Source organism: Dryas octopetala, chromosome 3 (assembly GCF_963921425.1).
Source record: "Dryas octopetala chromosome 3, drDryOcto1.1, whole genome shotgun sequence".
Lineage (NCBI taxonomy): Eukaryota > Viridiplantae > Streptophyta > Magnoliopsida > Rosales > Rosaceae > Dryas > Dryas octopetala.
The window spans coordinates 9,189,942-9,216,897 of NC_141368.1; the positions used below are offsets into that span (position 1 = coordinate 9,189,942).

The 26,956-nt window shown below is 36.3% G+C and overlaps 4 protein-coding genes across 4 annotated transcripts; 2 read left to right on the forward strand and 2 right to left on the reverse strand.

Annotated features, from left to right (window-relative positions):
* The first annotated feature begins 46 nt into the window (after positions 1-46).
* Positions 47-795, forward strand: LOC147290567 (RING/U-box superfamily protein). The gene has a single exon (XM_086237594.1). It carries the CDS (start codon positions 108-110, stop codon positions 636-638), a length of 531 nt encoding a protein of 176 aa, XP_086093720.1. The 5' UTR covers positions 47-107; the 3' UTR covers positions 639-795.
* A 4,217-nt stretch (positions 796-5,012) lies between these two features.
* LOC147290568 (uncharacterized) lies at positions 5,013-7,622 on the reverse strand. Its single transcript, XM_086235817.1, has 9 exons — positions 7,523-7,622; positions 6,713-6,734; positions 6,543-6,599; positions 6,367-6,448; positions 6,142-6,237; positions 5,903-6,027; positions 5,794-5,812; positions 5,441-5,582; positions 5,013-5,377 (listed from the first exon to the last, which is right to left on the reverse strand). The coding sequence occupies exons 1-9, from the start codon at positions 7,620-7,622 to the stop codon at positions 5,013-5,015; spliced, it is 1,008 nt and encodes a 335-aa protein (XP_086091943.1).
* A 2,812-nt stretch (positions 7,623-10,434) lies between these two features.
* Positions 10,435-12,353, reverse strand: LOC147290569 (uncharacterized). Its single transcript, XM_086235170.1, has 8 exons — positions 12,254-12,353; positions 11,755-11,776; positions 11,563-11,619; positions 11,258-11,339; positions 11,047-11,142; positions 10,801-10,925; positions 10,686-10,704; positions 10,435-10,527 (listed from the first exon to the last, which is right to left on the reverse strand). The coding sequence occupies exons 1-8, from the start codon at positions 12,351-12,353 to the stop codon at positions 10,435-10,437; spliced, it is 594 nt and encodes a 197-aa protein (XP_086091296.1).
* Positions 12,354-24,533: 12,180 nt separating this feature from the next.
* EDA8 (Putative membrane lipoprotein) lies at positions 24,534-26,401 on the forward strand. The gene is made up of 3 exons (XM_086238134.1): positions 24,534-24,909; positions 25,203-25,270; positions 25,453-26,401. Exons 1-3 carry the CDS (start codon positions 24,760-24,762, stop codon positions 26,180-26,182), a joined length of 948 nt encoding a protein of 315 aa, XP_086094260.1. The 5' UTR covers positions 24,534-24,759; the 3' UTR covers positions 26,183-26,401.
* Positions 26,402-26,956: the final 555 nt, after the last annotated feature.

The window sequence follows — 26,956 nt, forward strand, 5'->3', positions numbered from 1 at the left end:
TCCCATTCCGGCATTTCCACTCTATAAAAAGCCTCTCTCTCTAAAAACCACAACACACACAGTCTCTCTCTCCCAAAACACGCACGCACTCTCTCTCTCTAACCTCCATGGGCTTCCCAGTGGGTTACACAGAGGTCTTCTTCCCCAACCTCTTCCTCCACACCCTTTCCCTTCTGGGTTTCATCCGGAGCCTCATCTTCTCGCTCTTCCACTTCCTGGGTCTCTCCGATTTTCTCGAAACCGACCCGTCAGTATGGCCCGAGACGAACCGAACCCAAATACCTGAAAACTCGCCCGTATCGGCGCTCCTGATCCGGGAACTCCTCCCGGTGATCAAGTTCCAGGACATCCTCGCCGGCGGCCGAGACCCGCCGGAGAGCTGCGCCGTCTGTCTCTACGAGTTTGAGAACGACGAAGAGATCAGGTGCTTGACGAATTGCAAGCACATTTTCCACAGGGCGTGTCTGGACCGTTGGATGGACCACGATCAGAAGACGTGTCCCCTTTGTAGGACGCAATTTGTCCCTGATGAGATGAACGACGAGTTTAATCAACGGCTCTGGGCTGCCGCTGCCGCCGCCGCCGCCGTCGGTGGGACCCACCATCATGATTTTTACAGTGAGTACGGTTCGGTTTGAGGCTGGTGGAGTGGAATTGGCGGTTTCTCTTTTTTTTTTTTTGGTGGGAGTATTGAAATGTATATATACATGAAAATTTGGTGCTTAATTTGAGAGAGAAAAGAAAAGGCAAGAAAGAGAAAATTTTGGGTGATATATTTCTTTTTCTTTTTCTTTTTCTTTTTCTTTTTTTGTATATTTTCATATTGAAATTGAAATGCTAATTCTCCATCTTATCCTATGATCCATAATTCCATATACTTCATTATTTTTCTTATTTCTTTCTTTTTTATGAAGTTTCCTTATATGTATTTATGTGTTTAATAGCTTCTATACTTTGAGTTTTATTTGGATTTAGAAGTCATATTAGTCAGTCTGGCCAAACAAAAGTCACTGGTTTTAGAAAATGTATAGGTGCGGGTTTTTTTTATATTTTTTTTTATTAAGGAATGTAGATGTGGGTCTTGGGTGTCAAAGTGGGTGACAATACCAATTATGCCATTCTTCACAAAATAACAAAAAAAAAAAAAGGCTAATTATGTCATTGCAGTCTTTCTTTGGATTGTGTATGTGATACCAACAGAGTTGTGATCTGTGGATGTATGAGTCTGCATCCAATAAGGTTTCCCTTTTTTATGGGTAAGTAATTTTTTGAAATTTGAGTGTTATTTTTTAGGGTTTATTTCATATTTAGTACCTAAACTTTGAGCCTTGTCTTAATGTGGTACCTAAACTTTTATTTGTCCCAATTGAGTACCTAAACTTTTATTTTGTGTCTAATAGGTACCAAAATGAATTTTTGTTAAAATTGTCAATAAAAATTATGGGCAATATAGTCAAAGTATATTTTAATTATTTTCTTTATATGTTTAAAATTATTAAAAAAAAACACACAACAAACAAAAAAAATTAAAAATTAAAAATTAAAAAATAAATTTTTTGAAGTGACTATATTGCCCCTAACTTTTGTTGATAATTTTAACAGAAATTCATTTTGGTACCTATTAGACACAAAATAAAAGTTTAGGTACTCAATTGGAACAAATAAAAGTTTAGGTACCACATTAAGACAGTGGTCAAAATTCAGGTACTAAATATGAAAAAAAAACCCTATTTTTTATAATGTGGTGTGGTTAAGGAGTATTGGAATCTGGTGATGTTGTTGTTGGGCAAGGTGGTCAATCGATTTGTTCGGATCTTGTCAAGGTCATAGCCACTTAATATATAATGGCTTGGATCAGGCCGGAATTTAATTATATCCATCCAAGTGATCCAGCTATGGTACCAAGAATTTATAAAACTTTAATGATTTTGGAATTTGTTTGGTAGCAATTAAACATTATTTTGATATATGTTTATATATTTTTGTGTATATGAAATATTATAAAATGTATTGAAACACTTTATGTTTGGATTTTCATTATATATGTTTTGGCATCATGAGTCATGATGGTACCTAATTAGTAATTATAATTGGACCTCTCTCTACTTTGACTAATTAATCACAAGTTGATTGATGTAGTGGAAATTGTTGTCTTAACTTGTTTGAAAGACAAGAATTATCATATGTTCATTAACATTTCCTTATAGATAAGTATTTGAATATTACATTCATCACATATGTTTTTTTTTTTGTTACATAAGAGAGAATCGAACCTTAGATTTAGTCTAATCTTAACACTTACCACACTCATCTTCACTACTTGAGCTAATCCAAAGACTTAAGCCCCGTTTGAGATTGTTGTGGAGAACCCAAAAGCTGCTGTGGATGACAATTTTCAATCACTCACAGCAGTTTTGGTGTTTGATAAAAAAATAAAAAAGTGATTTGTCCCACAATTCTCAACTCCTCACAACAAAAATATAAAGTAAATTTGTAGGTGCTTTTGAAAACTGCAGTGAATCACAGCAACAATGAAAATTTTATTTTACCCATAAATTCCATGATACCCTCATTTTAGTAATTATAAATAACCACAGCAGTTTTACATTACAATTTACCAAACACCTTCATACTGCTTTTTGTACTCACAACACTTTTAAAAATATAGTTTACCGAACACTCAACTGCTTTACTTCACAGCTGACTTTACTTCACAGCTGCTTTACTTCACAGCTGTTTTTTCTCACAGCAATCCCAAACTAAGCCTTATTTTATTTGTTCTTCCTTGACAATTCAACCTCATTGCTGATAATATTGTAAATTAAAAAAAAAAAGATACATAATAACCAATTAGTTGGTGTAGTAGCATTTCTCTTTCTAATGTTGACAGAAACTCAAGTTCGAATCTCGATTTCTAAATAAATAAAAAGGACATAATAACTTATATTTTTTATTTTACCAAAAAAATATGATATTTCTTCAAACAAGTCTGAATCCCCCCACATGTTTCATATACTTACTTATCAAAAAGTGCATTAAACTAATTTTAGGGTGCAAATCACAGTTTTGGATTAAAAGTATCTCGCTATTTATCTTCTAAAGAAATTAATTTAAAAAATAGTTTTTGATTTTTATTGTGGAAGCAGATTTTTACTGTCTTGTAGAATGTCAGACTTGCCATGCAGACTGCAGCTAGTAGATGTAGATAATAATGTTCATGGCCAAGCTGCCAAGAACTCTCTGACTGAGTCTGAGTCTGACAGTGAAGTTAAACTTAATGCTGAAAGAAAGCTCGAGAATGTAAACTTGAATTCTCATAATGATCGAATGTGTAGTACGTTGCATAGAATTTCAGTTGTGATTTTATACTTTATGCATTAATTCAATTCCTTATACTTGAATTCTCCCAACGCCTTTATGCATTAATTCAATTCTTTAAAGCTGATTTAATGCATAAAAGATTTATTTAAAGCATAAAGAACTGACCATTTTCTCTTAAAAATTGGTGATGTTTTTAATTATAAATGAAAAAATCAAAATGAAAGAGATTTAATCAAGAAAAAGTAATGTTATTTGGACTAAATGAAAGAGACCAAGTAAAGTAAAGTGTCACTTTGGAAGGTGGTCCTCATCTCCACATCTCCCTGACACCTCACTTAGTCCATTTCATTTGGTCACTTAATTTAGTCTGAATAGCATTACATGAAAGATTATGTCCAAACCACTTAGACCAAATTCATCATTTTTTTAGTGGTAGTGATATAATTGGGCTCTGTGCTTGAAATATCTCCAATCTCAGGAGGCTCTGTGGCTGCCTCTCCTTCAGACACTCAAGCAGGAAATGAAATTCGTCTGCATTGGACCACATAATATGCAATTCATAATTTAATCGACCCCCACCACCGCCACCCCAAAAAAATTATGTTATGGGTACGTAATTAAAGAGAATTATAGAGAACTTCATAGTTGCAAATGCAACTACACATACTCTATTATGAACCCTTCTCTTTAATAGCAGGAGAGAGATGTCACCATGCAACTACATCTCTCTCTTTTATTTATGATATCTTACAGTAAAAACTGTGAGAATGTGGAGTGTGTTGTTGTTTTGCATTGAAAAATTATAGTCTTATGTAAGTGTTTATAAGGATTTTGGTCCTATTACTAATTGATTTTAGGTTGAATGCATAAATTCCTTAAAACAGAAGAAAGAAGATTCACAGCTCCTGTCCTTAAAAACAAACAATGGGAATATGGGATTGAGTTTTGGGGGGTGGCACATGTTCAATCAAAGCATCATATCTTAAAATTCTTAAAACTAAAAAGACCTCACCTAAAAAGGTTTGAATTCCGAGGACCAGAATCCATATCACCCTTTTTCTTGTAATTTGTTTGTGCAAATTTGCATGTATTCAAGCATACCATTTGAATTAGTCACCGTTATATATATATATATATATATATGAATGGAAAAGAATTATATGAAGTGGCCTGTCCATATATTTTCCTATTAGAAATCATCTCCATTTTTCCTCTGCAGTTTGTGCTTAGCTTTGTAGGCCTTCTTGGTTTACAGCATTATTGCAATGGTCCAGATTCAGCAAAATTTCATAAGCTCTTTAAATGCAAAAGGACTAGTGGATGATGCTAAGAATGATGCAATGGTCCCTCATGGGATACATGATGAAAATTCACACACGTATTATATAGTCCACAGAACACAGAGACCCAATTATATATATTTTACTTGTTTTAGTCTGAGACTGGGTTTGATTAGTGAAAATGATCAGATGGGTAGGTTCAAAATTGGTTGAATTGAGAATCTATAGTAACAAAAATCCAAGAGTAACTTGAAGAAACTAAATTGGTTCCAGATATGATTTCAATTGTGAAACATTGAAGGGCATGACTAGTCCTTAACAAGAAAACAATACATCTATCATTGAACTCAACCAATATTATGAAAAAACCATACCAATTGGTGGATTCAAGTCTCTGCAGCCTGCAATGTTTCACTTGGGAGGATCAAGATCAGGGTAGTTGCGAGTAGGAAAAGGCGGGGCAGGATAGTGGTGACCAATAGAAGCTGGTGGAGGTGGTCCTGGAGGACAAGCAACAGGTGCAGATTGTGCAGGTGGAGCAGATGGAGGTGCTGGAGGATAAGCAACAGATGGAGATTCGGAAGGCGGAGTAGTTGGAGGTCCCGGAGGATACACACCAATTGGAGATGGAGAGTAAACAGAATGTGGAGGATAACCAGCAGCTGGAGATTCTGGAGGATAAGCATCAGGAGGAGGTGGTCCAGGTGGAGCATAAACACCATGTCCTACACTAGGCATGATATGCTGGTAAGGTAGAGGGTAAGGTTGACCATATCCTGGTGGTGGAGGTGAATGATATGCTGCTACACCTGGTGGAGGTGGATGATACGCTGATACACCTGGTGGAGGTTGATATCCATCGCCGGCATTGGGAGAAACTGGCTGATCAATCCGTGACATTCTTTGCGCCGGAGGAACTGCCATAACTGGCTGTGGAACAAACTTTCCATCCCTTTTGTTCAGTTCAATCTTGTGCTGTGTCTACATAACTCCACACCAAGGTTTATATTGTTACAAAAGAAATTACCATGAAATTGGGATCTGGTTTATTCCTATTCCTACCTCAATACAAATTACAAGCCAGAACATTTCATTGAATTAAGAATGGCTGGTCTAATTAAGTCCAAATTAATTGGTACATGTTTATCAAGTGCTTTTGAATTTTTTGCTTGATTATTGGTTTATAGCATACCTGCATGCAAGCACAGACCCTGAAAAAACAGAAAAAGTCATAGAATTAATCCAAGATGTAATGAGCTTCGGACTAAATGTGTTGAGAAGGTGCGAGATGAAGGCCTTACGAGCAATAAACCATGTCAGCAATACAGCTCAACACATTAGCAATCTCTGTGAGTTCATCACTTCCACTTAGGCAAGCAATCAAGGAGCATATGCATGCGAGTTGGTTGAGGCAGAGCATAAATCCCTACAAAACAAGGCCATGTTGAAGTGTAAAGGATAGATATCTTAAGATGTGTAGACAGAGAAAGAGCTGTAAACATAAACCAAGGCAGAGGACAGAGAGAGAGAGAGAGATTACAATAATGCAGTTATCGCATTTCGTTGTCTGTATGTTGAATTCGTCTTGTATTATCCAGCGTGTTGAGGCAACTGAACTAGCAAAGCAGCAGCAAACCTGAACACAAACAAAGAAAGAGTCTCCAAATATAAATGAAAATTAAAAATTTCATGGATTTGGGAAATTATAGTTATTAATAGAGTGCATAAATTGATTACAACACCAAATCAATGTAACTATTGATACCTCAGTGCCAAGGCACAATGTAGGGCACTGCCTTTCTCCAAACTTTCCACTGCATGGCATATATCCACCACAGCATCTGTACCTGTAACAGAGAAGGTTCCAAAGCTATTCAAGATTTCATCTCAATGTTTGTTATGAGAAATATCATCTAGAAATGCATGTTATTAATAGTTCACCTTGTCATATCATTATAAAGAGTTCGTTTGCGTAGCGTGAAAGAAGCACATAGAGGACTGCATTGTAAGAAAAATTAGATTGCACAATGCAAGAAACAAACCATCTGTTTCAGATTTAATTGAAAAGTCAGCTAATGAACCATGCATCACCGAAATCTTAGAATGCTTACCAGCAACAAGCAAAGCAGCAATCTGCATAACAAACAGAAGAAAAGAAGGATTAAATTGAAGATCAGATCAGATATGCGCGCACTACACTAAAGACGTACCCAAATCCATACATCAAAAGTAAAGCCAATTGGAGTTTGATCAAGATTTAAAACTAAATTTTCCCATTCCTTTGAGAAAATATAACAACCATTTTTTTTCTGTTTTCTTGGAAACCAAACAACTAATTATCAACAACTCAAAACAGTAAACACTCCATTTTGGTTCCATAAAACAGAGGAAAAAAGAAGAACTTACATCACATCATATATAAAAGTCAACACTGTCAACTCATAATTAAGTAAACAACAAAAGTACAAAACAAAATCTCCCATCTGCATGGAGTAGTCTCAGTAGTAGTAGTACTCAAATCAGCTTATTTGTTTCTTCCTTTCATATCATAAATGATAAATCAAACAGTTAAAACGCAATAAAGAGAGACCAGTCAATCAAACAGTCGCATTAGCCTCATTTCATTGATATTGATCCAAAAATCAACACCTTCATTCAGCCTTCACTTTCTCCTAGATTCCCACATTTTCACAGCAATGTCAGCAACCACGTACACAAACACAAAGCATTCGGAAAATTGAAAACAATGACGTTTCATCCCAAACCCATCAACCAAACCGCTCCAAACTAACAGGACTCAACGCTTTCCCTGTGTCCTTTTGTTTCCTTCTCTGTTTTCTCCTTTTCTTTTGCCTCACATTCCCGGGAAACAAACAGAAACTAACCCAATAAAACTTATACACAATCAAATCAATACTTACAGGCGGGATCGGCAACCATGGTGCCCATCAAATCCGTGTGCCATAGATTCCTATACCCCTGCCGGTGCTGCATTTGGTCCACTTGGTCTTGCAACCCCATTTTCGTGTACGATCCAAAACGAGAGCTTTAGAGAATGAAAATTCAATCAACCCCAATCAGATCAGAAACGAAAAAGAAAACACAGAGACCCAAACAGAAGCAGAGACTCTTGGCGAAATTGAAGCGTCGAATTCAAATTGGCGGGGAGTGATTTGGTGTGTGAGACTTGCGTTTATATAGGTAAGATAGAGGAAGCTGGCGAAGACGAAGTGAAATTACATTTTTGGGTAATGCAAAACACGTTTAGGGGGAGTACAGCTGGCATTTGCCATGTCCAAATATGTAACTTTGAAAAGCACGTACTATCACGCTTGTCCAAATATGAAGAGTACGTAATACTATGAGTCTATGATTATGCAATTGAAAAAGGAAATACTGTTTTTATTTGGCATTAAGTGTTTTCCTTTTTGGCTAATCTAATTGCTCTGGAAAAGGAAAATATTAATTGGTAATGTTGTAAAAGGCACAAATACCTTTTACCTTGACATTTTGGGTGATTTGTTATGTACTTTTGAGGAAAGTGTAACTATGTTGTAGAATGAAATCCATTGGATGTGAGAGCAATAGTAGCATTATGATGATGTGTAGGGGGTTGATGAAAATTAGGCTTGGATTGGATTGGACTTCAAGAAAACTAGAAAATAACACAAAAAAAAAAAAAAAGTGGAAGAAAAGTATATTCCTTAAAATTTAAAGGGCAGCTAGGGAACAGTATTGACGCTTCATTTTAACTTTATATACTCAATTTTATAATTGCAATAAATAGTCCAGCTTCTATGAGGGACCGTCTTATAATAGCTTTTTTTTTTTTGCCATGTCTTATAATAGCTTTTAAATTAATCAAATGACACATAATTTATTACTTAAAACATCACTCATACTTATTTTAATACCCAATAACTCATTTTAAATTTCTAATCGTAAAAAAGAAAACTCACTCGTTTTTCTTCATTTACAGTCTCTCTTATTAGATGAATCTTAGAGCATCAACTCTATGTCCTTTTTTAAATCTTTTCATAAATTTAAATTTGAGGAAAAATGATATAAAAAAGTGTTCCAACCATTCTCTAAAATCTCTTCAAATTTGAGATTTCTCAAAAAAAATTTCTAAATCAAGTTAAGTAAATGAGGCTCCTCAAACTCTCTCCAAATCTCCAATAATCATATTTTAGACTAGAAACCCAAACAAAAAAAGATTTAGGGAAAATTTTAATTTTAGCATTAGAGAGATCCTCAAATCTAACTTTTTTCTCTAACTTATCCTCAAATTAGTGAAAAATATAAGAAAATGACTAGAGATGCTCTTAAGGATGTAATGATATCGTAGTATAAACTTTTCAATTCAAATTTATCTATTTTCTATAATTATTAGATATTTTTGTTTAATAAATAAAGTTCGATGCTTAATGTCAATATATGTTTTAGCTTAATCACTTTTTTATTAAAAATTGTTGGCTGGCCCATCGTCAACCACTTGTGATTTAGCTCGCTAGAGGCCTATTAACTTCATATACGTAGGCCATATATTTTGGTCGTGAACTGACCTGTTTCACCGATCAATCGCCGTTCTAGACACGGTTTAGTTGGCTTGACGCCTTGACCCAATTCAAATATATATACATAAAAACACTATAAAATTAACTAGTTAGTAAGTTAATACAAAGCTAATTACTCTGTTGGCCCACAGCACAATCTAATCTCAAAATCCTAACCGTTTATTTTTTATGTCCTACTTCAAAGATTATTTCTGTAAAAGATCTCCAAAATAGGAAGTTATTTAGTCATTTGATTATAATAACAAGTATTTGTATGCTTTTATCGAAAATACTAATCGTCTATTTATTTGATCTCAATTAGATGACTACATAATTTTCAATTTAGTTGATTTTTTGCAATGATGATCTTTGAAGTATGGCCTAAATAATTAATGGTTCGGATTATGAGATTAGTTATGTGGTGGACCCAAAAGCATGATTAACTTCGTATTAATTTACTAACTGATTAGCTTTAGATCACTCCTCTATATATATATAAATATTAATACTGCTAAATTCGCCTATAAAAGTAAGTTTCACCTATTTTAGAAAAGTGATATAAATATAATACAAAAAATGTGATCTCCCTAACATTACTTTATAAATATTGTTACGTTGAAGAGCTATACATTTTAACACACATTTATAACGTTTAGATAATTCGCAATTTAACGGATGAAGATACATTTCACGTTGTTTGTTTGCTTTTTCTTTTTGATCAAATGATATTTGTTTGTATTGTAAGAGTGCTTTTGACATTGCTGGTAAGATCAAATAAATAAATTATTTTATTAGAAAAATAAGCACATGCTACAAGAGGTTTGAAAAAAAAAATGTTTGTACAAGAAGCCTTTTCCTTAAAGTTATCTCATATCAATTACTAGAAGTTCTTCCTAAAACTTAATCCAAAAGAATAATCAGATGAATGAGTTTGGGTTGGGATAAAATTAAAAGACTCAGAAAGCGCGCCAAAACCTTTGTTGTGTGTCAAATTCCAAGTTGTTAAATTTGGATGTTAAAGTTCGAGGTGCTCTTCTGTCTGTAGGGTTATAATTAACAGTTGTCATTCATTTTATGTTCAAGGAGTTGATTAATAGGTTTTTCCACTTTGATGGATGCAAAGAAGAATGTATGTGTTGCTTTGGTAGAGTTCTAAAGGAGAAGAAGAGTAAAGCTATATATGCACAAAAGGTGAAGATAATAATGCTACATTACATGAATGCCAAAGAAAAAAAAAAAAAAAAAAAAGAGGAGGAGGAAGTGGTTTGGCTGATCTATTAGCGCGTCATGTGCTGCATTTGAGGAACTCCCAAAACTGCCGGCGGAATATCCTTGCCGTCTCTTTTGTTCAGTTCAATCTTGTGCTGTGTCTGCATTACAACTCCACACCATCATGAATTTGTTACTACCATGAAATTGGGATCTACTTCTAATTCCTAATCAGACCTCTATACAACTTACAACCCAGAACATTACTTGAGTGTTAAGTTAATCAAAACATTTGCTTGAGCGTGAAGTTATTGCATACCTGAAAGCAAGCACAGACCCTGAGAAAAACAGAACAAGTCAAAGAATCATCAGTACAAGATGTAATGAGCTCTCCGGACTGAATGTGTTTGAGAAGGGTGAAATGAAGGCCTTACGAGCAATAAACTGCTTCGGCTATACAGCCTAAACATTCAGCAATATCTTGGAGTTCCTCATTTCCAGTTATGCAAGCAATCAAGGAGAATATGCATGCAACTTGGCCGAGGCAGAGTGTAAATCCCTACGAAACAAGGTCATGTGGAAGTGAAAAGGACATCTTAAGATGTGTAGACAGAGAGAGAGCTGTAAACATAAACACAGAGAGAGAGAGAGAGAGAGAGAGAGAGAGAGAGAGAGATTACAATAATGCAATTATCACATGGTGTTGTCTGTATATTGAATTCATCTTGTAGTAGAAAGCGTGTTGAGGAAACCGAACTTGCAAAGCAGAAGCAAACCTGAACACAACAAAGTAAGCCTGAATTTGTTCTTTCAAAATGCTGAATACATTATTGGTTACCAAATACATTAAATATGTACTGATTACAACATCAAATCCCAAGTAATCAATACCTCAGTGACAAGACAAAATTCAGGACATTTAGTTTCTCCACATTTTCCACTGCATGGCATATATCCGGCACAGCATTTGTACCTGTAACAGAGAAGATTCCACAAGTACTTATGAGGATTATATTTCCAACTCAATTATCCTTGTTAGATGAGAAGCCCGAGAAATTCTTGCATACAACTGTTGTATACAACCTCCCTCTCACAAAACCGGTCATGTGACAGTTTGAATGCCAGAGAGGAGTTGTGTGTAGCAGTCGTATACAAGGTTTTTTTTTTTTTTTCAAGAAATATATATTATTAGTCACCTTTTCATATCATTATATAGAGCTCGTTTTCGTAGCGTGTAAGAAGCACATTGACCACTGTGATGTCATAAAGAAAAATTAGATTGCAAGAAACAAAACATCTCTTTCAGATTTAAGTATTTAACTGAAAAAAAAAGAATCAGTTGACTGCAACAATGCATCAAATTCACAGCTATATATAAGAATGCTTACCAGAAACAGGCATAGCAACAATCTGCATATACAACAGAACACAAGAAGACTAAACTGAAAATCAGATCAGGTGGAATTAAAAAAAAAAAAGAATAAATACCCAAAATTTCAAATCCATACATCCAAAGTAAAGCCAACTGAAGTTTGAATATTTAAAAATGCAAATGTTCCATTCCTTTGAGACAAAATAACAACTTTTCTTTTTTCAATCTCCTATGTCATTTTCTCAGAAATCAAACAACCAATCATCAACAACCCAAAAACAGTTTACCCATTAAAAGAACTTACATCATATATATCATATATAAAAGTCCAAACAAATTCAGTCAAAAAAGACAAGTACCCAATTCTTCTTATTTCTTCTTCTCTTCTTTTTTTCTTTTCTCCTACATTTTCTCAGCAACCCCACAAAGCAAGCATCGCAAAAAACAAAACAAAAAAAGAAAACAGAAACAAAGGAATAAACCAAACAGTATGCAATGAAATGACTACTACTTACAGCCAGTATCAGCATTGACGGTGGCCATCAAATCGGTGTGCCATAGATTCTTATATTCCTGCCGTTTCTGCAGTCTATCCACTTGGTCTTGAAGCCCCATTTTCGTACGATTCAATGGGGCTTCAGAGAATGAATGAAAATTAAGCTAACGATCTTCAGAATGGGAACCCACAAAGACGAAGAGGCTTCGGCCAAATTGAAGCCTCCCGTTCGTTCAAAAATCGCTAAAAGAGTGATGAGAGATCGAAGACGCATCATGGCATCGCTATATGAATATATATAGGTATGGTGTATGGGTGAAGACGAAGGAAGGAGGGTACAGTGCTATTCTTCATATAAAAATAGCTCTCTTTTTCTTTTGGTCACACATGTAAAAATAGCTAAAACCTAAAATAAAATTTTTTAAAAATGGACTCAATTTTATATAATTGATTTCATTTTAGCCATTTTATTGATTGATTAAAATTACTTCATAGAGATGATGTATTTCCATAAATTACGCCACACACCAATAACACGTGTATATGTATTTAATAGAGCAAATGACAACAATGCTCTTCAAATTTTACCCGTAATATTATTTTGGTCCACGACCTTGTTTTTATTTATTTCTATAGTCCTTGAACTTCACCCTTGTATCACATAAGTCCATTTCGTCAATTTTATCCACTTTTTCAATTAATTTTAGTCATGTATCAAGTATGTGAGTCACTTTTAAAAGGTAAAAATAATAAAGCATCTTCTATTTTTTTCCCTAATGTGATATATGTGACTAAAATTGACAAAAATATATATATGAAATTAATGGAATAGACTAAAGTAATACACATGTGAAAGTTTGTGGACTATATAATTCAATGAATAAGTTTGTGGATCAAAGTAATACTTGAGGTAAAGTTCAAGAATCATTTATATAATTCTCTCTTATTAATATTAGACTTCAAAAGTATGAAACTTTCGTTCACACATATTATAACACGAGATTAATAATATTACGTGACAGTGTGACGGTTAGTGAATATTATTGGACGTTGTCAATGACTATTTAATCTAGTGGATGACACTCAAACTCTCATTTGTTGGGAACAGGTAATGAGCTCAAAATAAAAGAAAATTATTGGACGTATAGTGTTACTTATAAATTGTCGTGTAGGTTTATATACACATAATAATATTAAGGTAAAAGTTTAATTTGGATATTTTTTTTAATCTCTTTTAACTTCATCCAAATGGTCACCTGGATATTTAAAGATTCTTCTCATTTTCTTTGGGGTTTAATAACGAAGGTGACAAAATATTATAACTTTTGGATTTCTATTGGTCTATAAGTTATTGATACTTAAGACAAGGAGAATATCTAGATCCCTTTTGAAGATCCTAAAATGTCTTTTGACAAAAGAAATTGTGTTCGAACAAAATATAAATTATTTAAAAAGTGTAAAATGATAAAATTAAAACAAATTAGAAAAATTTTTGTTCCAATTTGTGCTCTAATAAAGTTAAGAATAAAAGATGAAATAAATTTGTAATATTTTTTAAGATGTGTATAAAATTACATAAACCTATTATTTATATTAAACGATTAAAATCGAAACAAGCAAAAACAAGATGAAGTTGATAATTCAAATCTGTAAATTTAAAATTAAAGTGAAACCAATTATCCGTAAATTTTACTTAATTTAAACTACTTTAGTTATTTTATTTCATAATATTACAGTTTTTTTGCGAATTAGTATATTTTCTCATTTTCTCTTTTTGTTTTGTGCCAATATTCCCTTATGTTCATCGAAATATCAAGGCACAAGTATCTTTATACCTTGATATTTTCAATTAAAAATGCCTATTGTACATTTGTACTTGTACCCTTAAATGTCAAATGTTGAAGGAAACGGCCAGAAGGTGTCGTTTTCTCTTGTCAATGTGGATTTTACGTTGACTGTATTGACATTCAAAGTACCACCTAAATATCTTCGTAATATTTTCTCGTGCTTTGCGGAGTTTGCAAACTAAAGTAGAATTATGTCCAAATCAGTAAGATATTTCCTTTCCATATTCAACAAGTTGGTGCTCTTTAAAGAGAATTAATCTATGATTAGTTTGTAACTAGTTGGGGCTTTTGGAGCATGACTAGGCTGCTAGCTAGCTAGCTAGCTCAATGAGCTAGTTACACATAAAACAAGAGTCAACTTATATACACAGGATAATATTTTCTTCACAATTAAACAATATGTATAATTAATCAACTGAGAAAGAGGGTAGGTGTGCATAGCATAGCAAACTAGCAAAGGAAGAGCGCCTGATAAACACTGAAAACACAGTGCATGTGGTAGGGGCATGTGAGGGAGGGGCATTTCAGACCCATGTCACAGTTTCTATTTCAAAACAAGTACTGAAATCCCTGCCACAGTTTTTTTTTTCACCAGTCTTGTAACAAATTTGAGTGACAAATACACAGAGTGCCCTTGCCTGCTACAACATTGTACTCCCAGATTCAGCTCTGTCTCAGCCTCAATATAAAAAAATCAAAATGAATTTGAATATTAAATAAACAAGTGCATAACCAATCACATGTGTATAAATTTTCTAGTCCACTTTCTTTCCCACCAAACAGCCAGATATTTTCTTATATATCCTGATTTATAAGGTTTAGCACATTACTAACCCTTTCTGCTCTGTTTCTCCTGGACCATATTTGTTACTGTCTTCTCTATGTAGTTGGGTCTTTAGGTTAGGGTTAGATGTATGCACATTAATTTGTGAGTCTTTTTTTTTTGGCCAAACATTAATTTGTGAGTCTAATTATGAGTTAATTACACTTACACTCCCTAAAGTTTATCGTCTTTTCACATATACCCTCTGGAGTTTTAATAATTACACATACACCCTTTGAGGTTTCAAAACTGTTGCATATAACCTCCTATATGAGATGAGAAATTATGCAAAAAAGCATGTTAAGGGGGTGAAATGGCCTAATAAGATTACTCAAGGTGTAAGGTTCAACCTCAATACAAATATTTTCTTTTTTGTTTATTTATTTTTTTCTCTTGTAGGGGGTTGTATGCAATAGTTTTGAAACCTTAGAGGGTGTATGTGTAATTTTTGAAACCTCATGGGGTATATGTGAAAAAACGATAAACCTCAGGGGGTGTAAGTGTAATTAACTCGTCTAATTATCTATTTTAAAAGAACCATAAACTAATATATACATATATCTTAGTTATTAATTTCACTCTTTTCTATTCTGTTACAACAATTATTTGCCTAATTAAGCTCGACCTATATATAGAGGCCAAAGGTTATAGTTTCATGCAACCTGATAGTTGGCCAGCTGGCCCAGCTTAATTCCATGATATTAATTAATTTGAAGGTCTTTCAGGAAATTAATCTTTCTGGGTCAATTTGTTTTAATTAAGATCTACCATTTCTGGTTTGTTGCGAATGATCAAACACTAATTCTCTCATTAATTTGCTGCAGAAGCTATACTAGAACTGCGCTAGCTTATTTAATTATATATATATATATGGCTTAGTTCGACTTCTCACAAATCAACCAGAGAAAATGAAATTAATCTGATATGATCTATTAAGATTCTTCTGATATTACACGTTGGATAGATCAATTATCTGTAAAACTACAATTTCCACTCAGCTAACTATGTTTACTACAATGTGCATGCATTTGGTTCTGCAGCGTATGCTGAATTAATTGTTCATTGTCTTTGCATACTAGTAGCTACGAAAACAACTATATATGATGCTGATTAATAATTTTTCTTGATTTTTTATTCTCTTTTTATGGGTAAAGGGGCTGAAAGTACTTTGTCCAATTTTCTCAGCAACCAAACTCCGGTTAAGAGAGAAGAATTACTATTTCCCTGTCATAGGAAATTAGGTTTTACTGAAAAACAGACCATAGCAGAGCCATATTATATATATATATATATATAGCTGTAAGAGTACTTCCAGTAAATAATTCTCTATTAATATTTTTAGAAGCTAGCAAACCAAAATAGAAAGATGCTTGGAAATCAATATTTACAAGTTCATGGATTATGAAATGTGAATGATATGTTCTGCAGCTAACTAGCTAGAAATATTCACACACACACACACAGAGACATATACTTTATTTATATCTTCAAGTGAATTAATTTTAATTATTATGATCAAGTTTAATTTGCATGTTGAGAAAATTAATGAACCAGCTTGTTGTGAATCTTAAAGGGTCAAAACCAAAGTTCTCTGGTAAAGGAAGGTTTATTTAAGCAATTGTTGGTGGTGGTGGTGGTGATAAAGGAGCAAGGCTTTGCATCATTGTATGTGGCACGTGGCATGGTTGGCCTAGGATGCGTCTTATGTCTCAATGTTTTAAGCAATTCTTTGCAATCAAGCTATATGGTCATATACTCATATTCTAGAAAATTTCACCAAATGCTAATTAATGTAATCATTATAATTAATCTTTTGCTTTTTAAGTTGTTGGAAACCTCTTCTCACCTCTCAAAATCAATTGGTTTTATGGAACAAACAGAGCCAGCAGCCAAATAATTAATTAAGTACTGTAGAATAAAGAATTACAAAATATATATCCTCTGCTTTGCCTTTTAATCTTTTACACGGCAATCAAGGTAAGAGGTGATAATTACTGTTGCCTAGAGGTTATTATAATGCCTAATGCTAAGAATTGCTCAAAGGTAACTCAATAATTATTAAGTAATTTCTGATGTAATTAAATGGCATTGTTGACCAATACCTGCCAAAACAAAAACGCTTTATGTACCATACTTATTTAACACTAGGGTACAACTTGGGTTGAGATAATTCGAACCCGACCAAACTACACTCGGCTTTTAAACTCGAACCGGCAAGTTTAAAAGGGTCCAAATTCATCGCGAGTCCGAACCCGAACACAGCTCGAACAAATTTGAAGTGGGTTGGGTTGAGACTTTTCCCACCGAACTTAAGCCTGAATTCAAACTAGATTTCTTCATATATATATATATATATAACTTGAAAATAAGTGTTTTGGGGAATAATAATCTTCTCTTTCTTTCATTCATCAACAAGGTATATATACAAAGCTAAGTAAAGGTAAGTTAGACTTTTCCTAATTCTTTACTAATTACATAATCATCGTAACACTCCCCCTCAAGTTGGTGCATAGATGTCACATATGCCCAACTTGCCAACAAATTTTGAAAACAACTGATCTGATACTGCTTTGGTAAGGATATCAGCCAGTTGATCCTCTGATCGGATCATGGGCAATTCTATAATTTTCACTTCCAATTTCTCCTTGATAAAAAAGCTGTCAACCTCCACATGTTTTGTTCGGTCATGTTGAACTGGATTGTGAGCGATATCACATGCGGCCTTGTTGTCACAATATAATCGAATTGGCTGCCTCGCCGGATACTCCAAATCTTGCAATAGATGTCTTAGCCATAACACTTCATAAATCCCAAGTGCTATACTTCGATATTCAGCCTCCGCACTTGAACGCGCAACAACATTCTGCTTCTTACTTCTCCATGTAACAAGATTACCACCCACAAAGGTGAAATAACCAGAAGTTGATCTCATGTCATCTATTGATCCAGCCTAATCAACATCAGTATATGCCTCAATATTTCGATGATCAACATTCTTGGAAAACAAAATTCTTTTTCCAGGAGCAGACTTCAAATATCTCAAAATTCGCATCACTGCACTCATGTGTTGTTCTCTAGGATTATGCATAAATTGGCTAACAATGCTCAGAGCATATGCAAGATCCGGCCTTGTGTGTGCCAAGTACATCAATCTTCATACAAGTCTCTGGTATCTCCCTTTATCAGTCGACACTTGACTAGAATCAATACATAATTTCAATCCTTCCTCCACTAGAGTTTCTGCTGGTTGACATGCTGACATGCCAGTTTCTTGTAACAAATCTAAGGCATACTTTCTTTGAGATAGAAAGATTCCTTGTGTAGATCGAGATACTTTAATCCCAAGAAAATATTTCAAAGGACCAAGATCTTTCATTTCAAACTCCTTGGACAAGTAATTCTGTAGTGCCTTCCTTTCTTCAGGATCATCCCCTGTTACTACCATATCATCCACATATACAATAAGGGTAGTGATCTTACCCTACTGTTTCTTCAACAAAAAAAAGTGTGATCTAAGTTGCTCTGTCTGTAGCCAAACGCTCTCATAGACTTTGTAAATCTTCCAAACCAAGCTCTGGGTGATTGCTTTAATCTATACAATGACTTCTTCAACCTGCACACCTTTCTTCGATTTCTTTCTGGAATAAGACATCCAGGTGGGAGATCCATATAAACTTCTTCTGTCAAGTCACCATGCAGAAAAGCGTTCTTCACATCGAATTGTTGTAATGGCCAATCTAGATTCATAGCCAGAGACAACAGAACTCGAACGGTATTGATTTTAGCCATAGGTGCAAAAGTCTCCATATAATCTATCTCATATGTTTGGGTATACCTTTTCGCCACCAGTCGTGCTTTGAATTGTTCAATGGTACCATATGCATTGTACTTTATGGTATAGACCCACCGACACCCAACTGGCTTCTTTCCTGACGGAAGATCAACAAGTTCCCATGTTTTGTTTTTCTGTAAGGATTTCATTTCCTCATTCATGGCTGTTTTCCACTTTAAGTCGGCTAAGGCTTCCTGCACACTGTTAGGAATAGATACAGTAGGTAATTGATTTACAAATGACCTATTTGATTCAGACAAACAATGGTTGGACACATAATTACTCATAGGGTACTTGATCTTGCTAGTAAGATCCGGTTCAAATGTGGTTTTAGGAACACCTCTATTACTACGAGAAGGAAGCTGTCTTCTAGGTGGGTCAGGTACGGACTCAGGAGCATCTTCAACGAGCGATTGGTTAGGTGTGTCGGACGGTGGAATGGATACTGGGATCAATTCTGCTGGTTCATTTTCAATATTATGAGAGTTTTCATCACCACTTCCATCCAAGTGTACACCACTTGTATCCAAACCACTATCGTATCTATTCTTAGGACTGTGTGAGTGTTCATCACCACTTTCGTCCAAGTTCATACCACTCATATTCAAGTGACTCACATTTCGGTCCACAGGTTCAGCATAATCCAGAGTTTGAACTTCCTCCTAGTGGTACTCCCCCTGAAGTTCAGACTCAGAAGAAAAATACAGTTTATCTTCATGAAAAACAACATCCAATGTAATATACATGGTTTTAGTGGGAGGATGATAACATCGATAGCCTTTTTGGTTTGATTCATACCTCAAAAAAACACAACACAATGCTCGAGGAGCCAACTTACTCCGCTGATGCTTATGGAGGTGGACAAACGCCACACATCCAAAGACATGAGGCGGCAGATTATGGATTGTAGGAGCAGTGACAGCATCGTGCAGAGCCTTAAATGGTGTTTGAAACTGAACCGTGCTGGATGGAACACGATTAATTAGATAGGCAGCAAAGGTAAGGGCTTCACCCCAGTAGGACACAGGCATATGTGCTTCAATTAAGGAAGCACGAACAACTTCCAGTAAGTGTCGATTCTTCCTTTCGGCCACCCCATTCTGTTCGGGTGTATAGGAACATGCAGTCTGATGAACAATGTCATGTGCCGTCAAATACTGTTGTAAGTTAGAACTCATATATTCTCCGCCATTATCACTACGGAGGACCTGAACCTGTGCTTTGTATTGAGTCCGAATCAAAGTATGAAATTTTTGAACCAATAGATTCACCTCCCTTTTGGATTTCATCAAACATACCTAGGTCATCCTGGTACAATCATCAATAAATGTGACAAACCAACGTGATCTACCTAAAGTAGTAACTGGAGATGGACCCCAAACATCAGAATGAATAATCATAAAAGGAACTGAACTTTTATTCAAGTTTGATGAAAAAGAGGCACGATGACTCTTCGCAAGTTCACAAATAGTGCAACGAAATCCAGAAATATCTACTTTTGAAAATAAACTAGAAAATAATCTCTGCAAATAACCAAGGAAGCATGCCCCAGACGTCGACGCCATAACCAGATGTCAGATTATTTTTTTTTTTCCTCAGAACCATTCACTATCAAGGCCTGACGCAACCTATCTAAACTTTTCGACACCAAGTCCAAGTAATATAGCTTTCCTCGCCTAACACCACAACCAATCGTTTGTCTCGTTCGGATGTCCTTAAAAACACAGAAATCAAGCCAAAAAATTACAATGCAATGTAAGGCTAAGGTTATTTGAGCAACCGACAATAAATTATAAGCCGATGATGAGACAATTAAAACAGAGTCCAAATTTAAACCATCAATGAGAGACACAGAACCCTCTTCAAAAACTGGAGCTGGAGTACCATTTGCAGTGGAAACATATTTTTTGGAATATGGCTTTAAGATTGGGACCTGTCTAGAATCAAATGTCATATGGTCTGTAGCTCCAGAATCAATTATTCATGTATTATTCAAAACAGATGCAGAAATATTTAAAACCTTACCACTGTTATTACCTGTCGTTGCTACCATAGCAGAGGCCCGTTCAGTAACTCCATCATCGCCATCTGTCTTGGCCTCAACAACTGCAGCAGTAGAGTTCAGACCAGAACCCTTCTTCCTTGAATCACGGTTGTGATCCCACCATTCTGGATATCCTACTATTTCATAGCAGCGACTCTTGGTGTGACTAGGTTGGTTACAATGAGTACATTTGTAGGATGGTTTGTCAATACCACTGGTACGGGATCGATCATGTGTACGGGATTGATCTTGGGATCGATCCTGCTGATTCTGCTGAGAACGGGATCGCTCATGTTGTTTCACATTTGGGCGATTCCGAGCCAACATGGCTGAAGCCTCTGAATTTTCTGACTCCCCATTCAAGGTGGTACGACGTGCTGCCTCACGTCGAACCAAAGAATAGCACTCTTCTAAATCCGGGACCGGTTCCTTGCGCAGAATCTTTCCACGTACCTGTTCAAATTCACCATCTAATCCTGCAAGAAATACATGTACTCTTTGCCGTTCGATGGACTTCCTATATGCTTCAACATCATCAGCCTGCTGCATGACCACTTCATCACGATGGTCCAATTTGCGGAAAATTCCAGTCAGCTCTCCATAATATATAGAGAGGGTTTTTCCACTTTGTTTGGCCGTGAAGGCCTTTTGATTCAAGGAAAACACCTGTAATTCATCACTTCCATCATAGAAAGCCTTCGATAGGGCACTCCGCGGGCAGTAGATAAGCGTAAATATCGTTTCATAATTTCAGGATCCATGGACATCAACAGCCACCTCTTTACTTTCTGATTTTCAGCATACCACTTTTCATGCCCATCGCCTGTTTCTGCAGGTGGCTTGGTCTTGCCACGAATATAGGAGAGTTTCTCCCTCTCAGCAATATGCATCTCCATCAATTGGGACCAAACGTCATAGTTTGATTTAGTAAGAATGATCCCAGCGTTAAAAACCCTTTTAGAGTGAACAACAATAGGGATTGATTTTGACCCAGATGATTCAACGTCTTTCTCGCCCATGATGAGTACTAAGAATGACTACACAAGAGTTCTGATTGATTTTGCAGCAAACTATTAAGAGTGCGGCTAGGTTTTTTGTCTTCTTCTTCTTTTTAGCTGGCTCTGATACCAACTTGAAAATAAGGGTTTTGGGGAATAATAATCTTCTCTTTCTTTCATTCATCAACAAGGTATATATACAAAGCTAAGTAAGGGTAAGTTAGACTTTTCATAATTCTTTACTAATTACATAATCATCGCAAAAATATATATTCAGTGGCGGATCCATTAAGGGACAAGGGTGGTCAATTGACCACCCGTCTGTCAGAAATCTTTTCCCAAAATCGCCAGTTTGACCCCTCGAAATAACCACCTGTGACCACATAGAGAGTATGCCCACAACTTGTTCGACAAAATGTCTGAATGGTTGTGAGGTTGTCTGATGTCTGAAGGAGGCAACTCGAGTTCTTCTATTTTTTTTTTTAAAAAAAAGCCTGGCTCAAAATAACGTCGTTTCGAAGCCATGAATTTAAAAAAGAAAGAATAAACTAACAAACAACAGCCTGATTGAATTAACCCATACTCATTCACCATTTATCCCCAATTCCCTTTTTCTCAAACTCTAACCCCTTACCCAGCCCCATTTGTCGCCACCCCGCCCGCCTGCAAGTCGCCGCTAGCCAGCCCCCACTCACCTAACCCCTTATATAAGTTTACAATATGACCCCATGGATAAAATTCATGGATCCGCCACTGCATACATTATATGATATACATATATGTTATATTTATTATCATAATCAATCATATCTTATTTAATATAATATACCAGAATTTTATAAATCATAGTATTTAGTTTATTACATATCTTAAATCTCTTATATATCTTAATCACACATTAAAAATGAATGTGGTGATTATTGCTCTTATATTGTTGACTTAAATTATGTAAACTTATTAGTAATTTGTTGCAAATTGTATTGGATTCACAGGTTGAGCACACCTAGTCAATTCGGGCAACTTAAGACCAACCCGAACATGAACTCGAGCCCGAGTCCGAATTGTGAAGTGTGGGCTCGGGGTTGGTTTGCCTTCCAACCCGCCCAACCCACTCGAATTAGACCTCTAACTAACATACAATTAATATTGCCTAATGAAAAAAATTGCTCAAAGGTAATTATTAAGTAATTTCAATTCTTATTAAATGACATTGTTGACGATTACATGCCAAAACGGTAGCGATACATGTACCATATTTACTGACACACAATCTTGACTGCATCTGTCACACATGTAAACTCATTTATGTGGTGGATACAATGTACTGACTCTTTTAATATCTAGAAAAAATGTATGTGAGTAAAGACATGTGAACTTTCAATGCCTAGTCAATTTGGGCAACCTAAGACCAACCCGAACATGAACCCGAGCCCGAGTCCGAATTGTGGAATGTGGGCTCGGGGTTGGTTTGCCTTCCAACCCCACCCAATTAACCCACTCGAATTAGACCCCTAACTAACATACAATTAATATTGACTAATGAAAATAATTGTTCAAAGGTAATAATTAAGTAATTTCAATTCTTATTAAATGATATTGTCGACGATTACATACCAAAACGGTAGCGATACATGTACTATATTTACTGACAAACAATCTTGACCGCATCTGTCACACATGTAAACTCATTTATGTGGTAGATACACTATACCAACTCTTTTAATATATGGAAAAAATGTATGTAAGTAAAGACAAGTGAACTTTCAGTGTATGGAGAAATGCATGTGGACAAAGACAGATGAACTAATAACACTTTTTAAGTGTGTGTGAATCAGATGTGAGTGACAATTAAGAGACAACATTGATACTAGTTGGTATCTTAGAAAAATCCCTACTTAGACAACATTGAGAGATATAGTTAAAATGTGTACCTTGTTTTTACAATAATTTTTGGTTCTAGCTGGCATAAGAGAACATTGTTAAAACACAAATGTCTGCCCAAAATACAACCACAGAGTGACACATAAGGCTACCTCCTCCTAACCAATTACACAACCCAATCCTGGTATCGGGTTCCGTGCCACCTCATCAATCCAACCACATCGCAGCCGTTCATTCTGTTGACTCAATCGGGGGACCCCACACAAAGTGCCCTTTTCATGTGGGATGTGGACCAAACGTGTTCGCCACTTGCCTTAACCGAGCGTAACCTCACCAGATTTTTCCGCGTGAAGCCGACGCGCCACTTCTCGCTTCTCCCTCCATATCAAAAGACATTAGGTTTTATTTTTACCGGCAAATGAAATATTTTACCAACATTTCAAAACGATTCTCCAAATGACCAAAATACCCTCCGTCCGAATCCATCTCGGATGAACATCACATGCTGACGCACCCACTGCCCCCACCCTACATTGATGAGAAAAAAGCCCGCACTTTTCTAATGTCAAAGATTAAATGACTGTATTACCCTTCAGCTTTGGATTACTGCACCTCCACTTTAAATTTCTGTGTGGGCGTGTGCAGAGGAGCAATTTCTCTCCTGTCTTTAAACAAATGGGTTTGGACAACTATCATGACGTGTAATAGCGGCAGCTTTCTCTCCGCGCACACCCGACCCCTCCGTGAATACAACAAAAGATAAAGGGCAGAATCGTCCAGGAGAAAAAATAAATCGAAAGACACACATACGAAGGGCCGAGAAAGCAACAGAAGTTAATAAGAAACCCTGATTATATCGAGTTCTGTGAGATCTGCAAACCCAACCCCCCAACCTCTGAGAGCGAAAAAACCCCACGAGAAAGTGAGAGAAAAAGCCCAAAAAAAAAATCCCAGAAACCAAACACTTTTTTGGGGGGCCAAGTTTTTCTCTGTCTGACTCTCTCGGACCCTTTCTCTCTCTACCTACCTGTGTGTTGCTGATATTATCTGAATATTTTGTATCTGGTGGGTTGCTGAAGAGAGAAATTAAAGAGTTGGAGATGAGGATCCGGAAGAACGCGAAGCTCTCACCCCTCCTCTTCACCTCGCACGCTTCAGCTCCCGAGGACTTCCTGCCGCACGTGTGCAAGCTCAACCAGTCGCCATGGGATGTGATTCCCTTTGCCCACCACCACTCCTCGCACTACCAGGTCAGTCTTCGTCTTCTTCAATCTGATCTCTCTTTCCCTCTCCGCATTTTAATGGCAGATCTGCCACAAAACCCACTTCCCAGCTCCCCTCTAATTTCTCTCTCCCCTTCCGCCTGCATTTCCCTCCACTAGGGTTTTCTGTATTACATTAGGGTTCCCCAAAAACCCTAAAATTTTCAGCTTCCGTGCTGTATTTAGCTCGCGACGGTCGATTAGGTTAATGGGTCGCCCTCATTTCCACATATTTTGAACTTTTTTTCTCTCTTGGGTTTTTGGTTTTTGTTTTATTGTAGTTCGAAGCTGAAGACAGCAGCTTCAATGGAAACGGGAGCTACGGTGATTCCATCGGAGCTGTTGAGAGGTAACCCACTTCCCTATTCCTCGATTCCAATCCTTACTTTCTCTCCAATTTTTCGTACGGTATTCCAACCAATATTAGGGTTTGGTGTTTTCATTTTTATCGTTTTTATTCTATGTTGCCTTTGTTTTTATAATATCCAAAATTCTAGCTTGAAATATGTATGTGTTAATACAAAACGACAGCGTCGCGTCGATGATGGACACTGGCGAAGACAAACCAGCAGCTGCAGCAGCAATGCCCAATACCCGCGGCGATATCGACCGTAACGATAATATCGAAAAGGGTCTTGTTACTTGGAAAGGGTTGGGCGATAACGAAGAAGCGAGAATAAGGAGCAGAGACAATAATGATAATGGAATTGGGTTTTCGAAGAAGCAGAAGATAAGCATGTTCTGCCAGAAGAATGATGGTAAGGGTTGGCATTGCAAGAAGGAAGCCAAGCAAGGTCACTCCTTTTGCGAACACCATTTGTCTCTCCTTAGGTCTTACAATAACAACACCACCAGCAATCAAAACAACAACAACACTACTAGCAACAATGTTGCCTCCAAAAAGGCCCCGCCAGTAGCTGCCATCCCCGCTGTTGGGTCCCGCCGCGTTCGGGCCAAGGCCAAGAAGGCTGGATCTTCAAACCCTTACGAATTCTATTACTATTCCGGCTTTGGCCCGTTATGGGGACGAAAGCGAGGCGGGGATAAAGACAAGAGCCAGGCCAAGTCTGCTGAAAATGGTACTATTACTCATGAGACCGCTCCTCAATCTCAATCGTCTTCTTCACAAATTGTTAATGACGAATTTGATTATGTCGATTACGACGATGAGGACGACGACGACGATAATGGCAGCGGAGACAGCGGCAGGAAGCGGATGCGGAAGCCGGTGAAGGCGAGATCACTCAAGTCCCTAATGTAAGATAATTTCACAGGGATTGCGATTATCGTTTTTAATTAGTTTCTTCTTCTTTTGGGTGTTTAGGGTTAACAAACTTTTTGTTGCACATGGTGTCGCGTTTTGTCGCGGGTGAGGGTAGTGCCTCTCCGGAACATGACAGGAATGAGAGGTTGTTTGCTAGCGTGTGAGTCGGGTGTACCCACAGGGATTGTGTTAGACAGTGTTTAAAAATGGAAGGGTAGTTTGGGAATTTTCCCTTGTTTGTTTATTCGTTTTTCCAACAACCAATTGCTCTTTTACATACGAGTTATAGCCTTCTAGGTCCGGTCGATGTGGCTGAATGACATTCTTGATAAAGAATATAAAATCAGACTCTTTTTTTTTTTTTGGTTTTGTTTTCTTGTTTTCTTTTTGGGAAATTATCTCCATGCAACACTAGAATTTGCTGGGCCCACAGACTTGGATGCGCCACGTGGCGCTGTATTGGAGAGCGGCCCATTCAGTTCAGAGTACGTAGTATTAACATGATTTTAAAACAAAACAAATTCATTCTCATTTTTTTTATTTATTCTTAGGCTCTTAGTCTTAGCTAAGCAAATTTCAGGTTATTAACTTATTATATCCGAGATTAGCAAATTAAGTGACGTGTAACTTTTTTTAAATATTTAGTACTTCTTTTATGGAAATTATTTAGTATTTTAGTTGGTGTTTCCCAAATGGATATTCAACGATGAAGCTATTTCCTGTAAGCTAACTCAAAATAGACGTATGTATATATAAGAAAGTTTGGTGGAA

Coding starts and splice junctions, on each gene's coding strand:
- LOC147290568 (XM_086235817.1), bottom strand. CDS start 7,622: ATGGGGTTGCAAGACCAAGTGGACCAAATGCAGCACCGGCAGGGGTAT. Junction 6,028..6,141: donor AATGCGATAACTGCATTATT/GTAATCTCTCTC, acceptor CTTGTTTTGTAG/GGATTTATGCTCTGCCTCAA. Junction 5,378..5,440: donor TGGATATCAACCTCCACCAG/GTGTATCAGCGT, acceptor CTCCACCACCAG/GATATGGTCAACCTTACCCT.
- LOC147290569 (XM_086235170.1), bottom strand. CDS start 12,353: ATGGGGCTTCAAGACCAAGTGGATAGACTGCAGAAACGGCAGGAATAT. Junction 11,777..12,253: donor CGTCAATGCTGATACTGGCT/GTAAGTAGTAGT, acceptor TTGTATATGCAG/ATTGTTGCTATGCCTGTTTC. Junction 11,143..11,257: donor AATTTTGTCTTGTCACTGAG/GTATTGATTACT, acceptor TGTTGTGTTCAG/GTTTGCTTCTGCTTTGCAAG.
- LOC147290567 (XM_086237594.1), top strand. CDS start 108: ATGGGCTTCCCAGTGGGTTACACAGAGGTCTTCTTCCCCAACCTCTTC.
- EDA8 (XM_086238134.1), top strand. CDS start 24,760: ATGAGGATCCGGAAGAACGCGAAGCTCTCACCCCTCCTCTTCACCTCG. Junction 24,910..25,202: donor ACCACTCCTCGCACTACCAG/GTCAGTCTTCGT, acceptor GTTTTATTGTAG/TTCGAAGCTGAAGACAGCAG. Junction 25,271..25,452: donor TCCATCGGAGCTGTTGAGAG/GTAACCCACTTC, acceptor ACAAAACGACAG/CGTCGCGTCGATGATGGACA.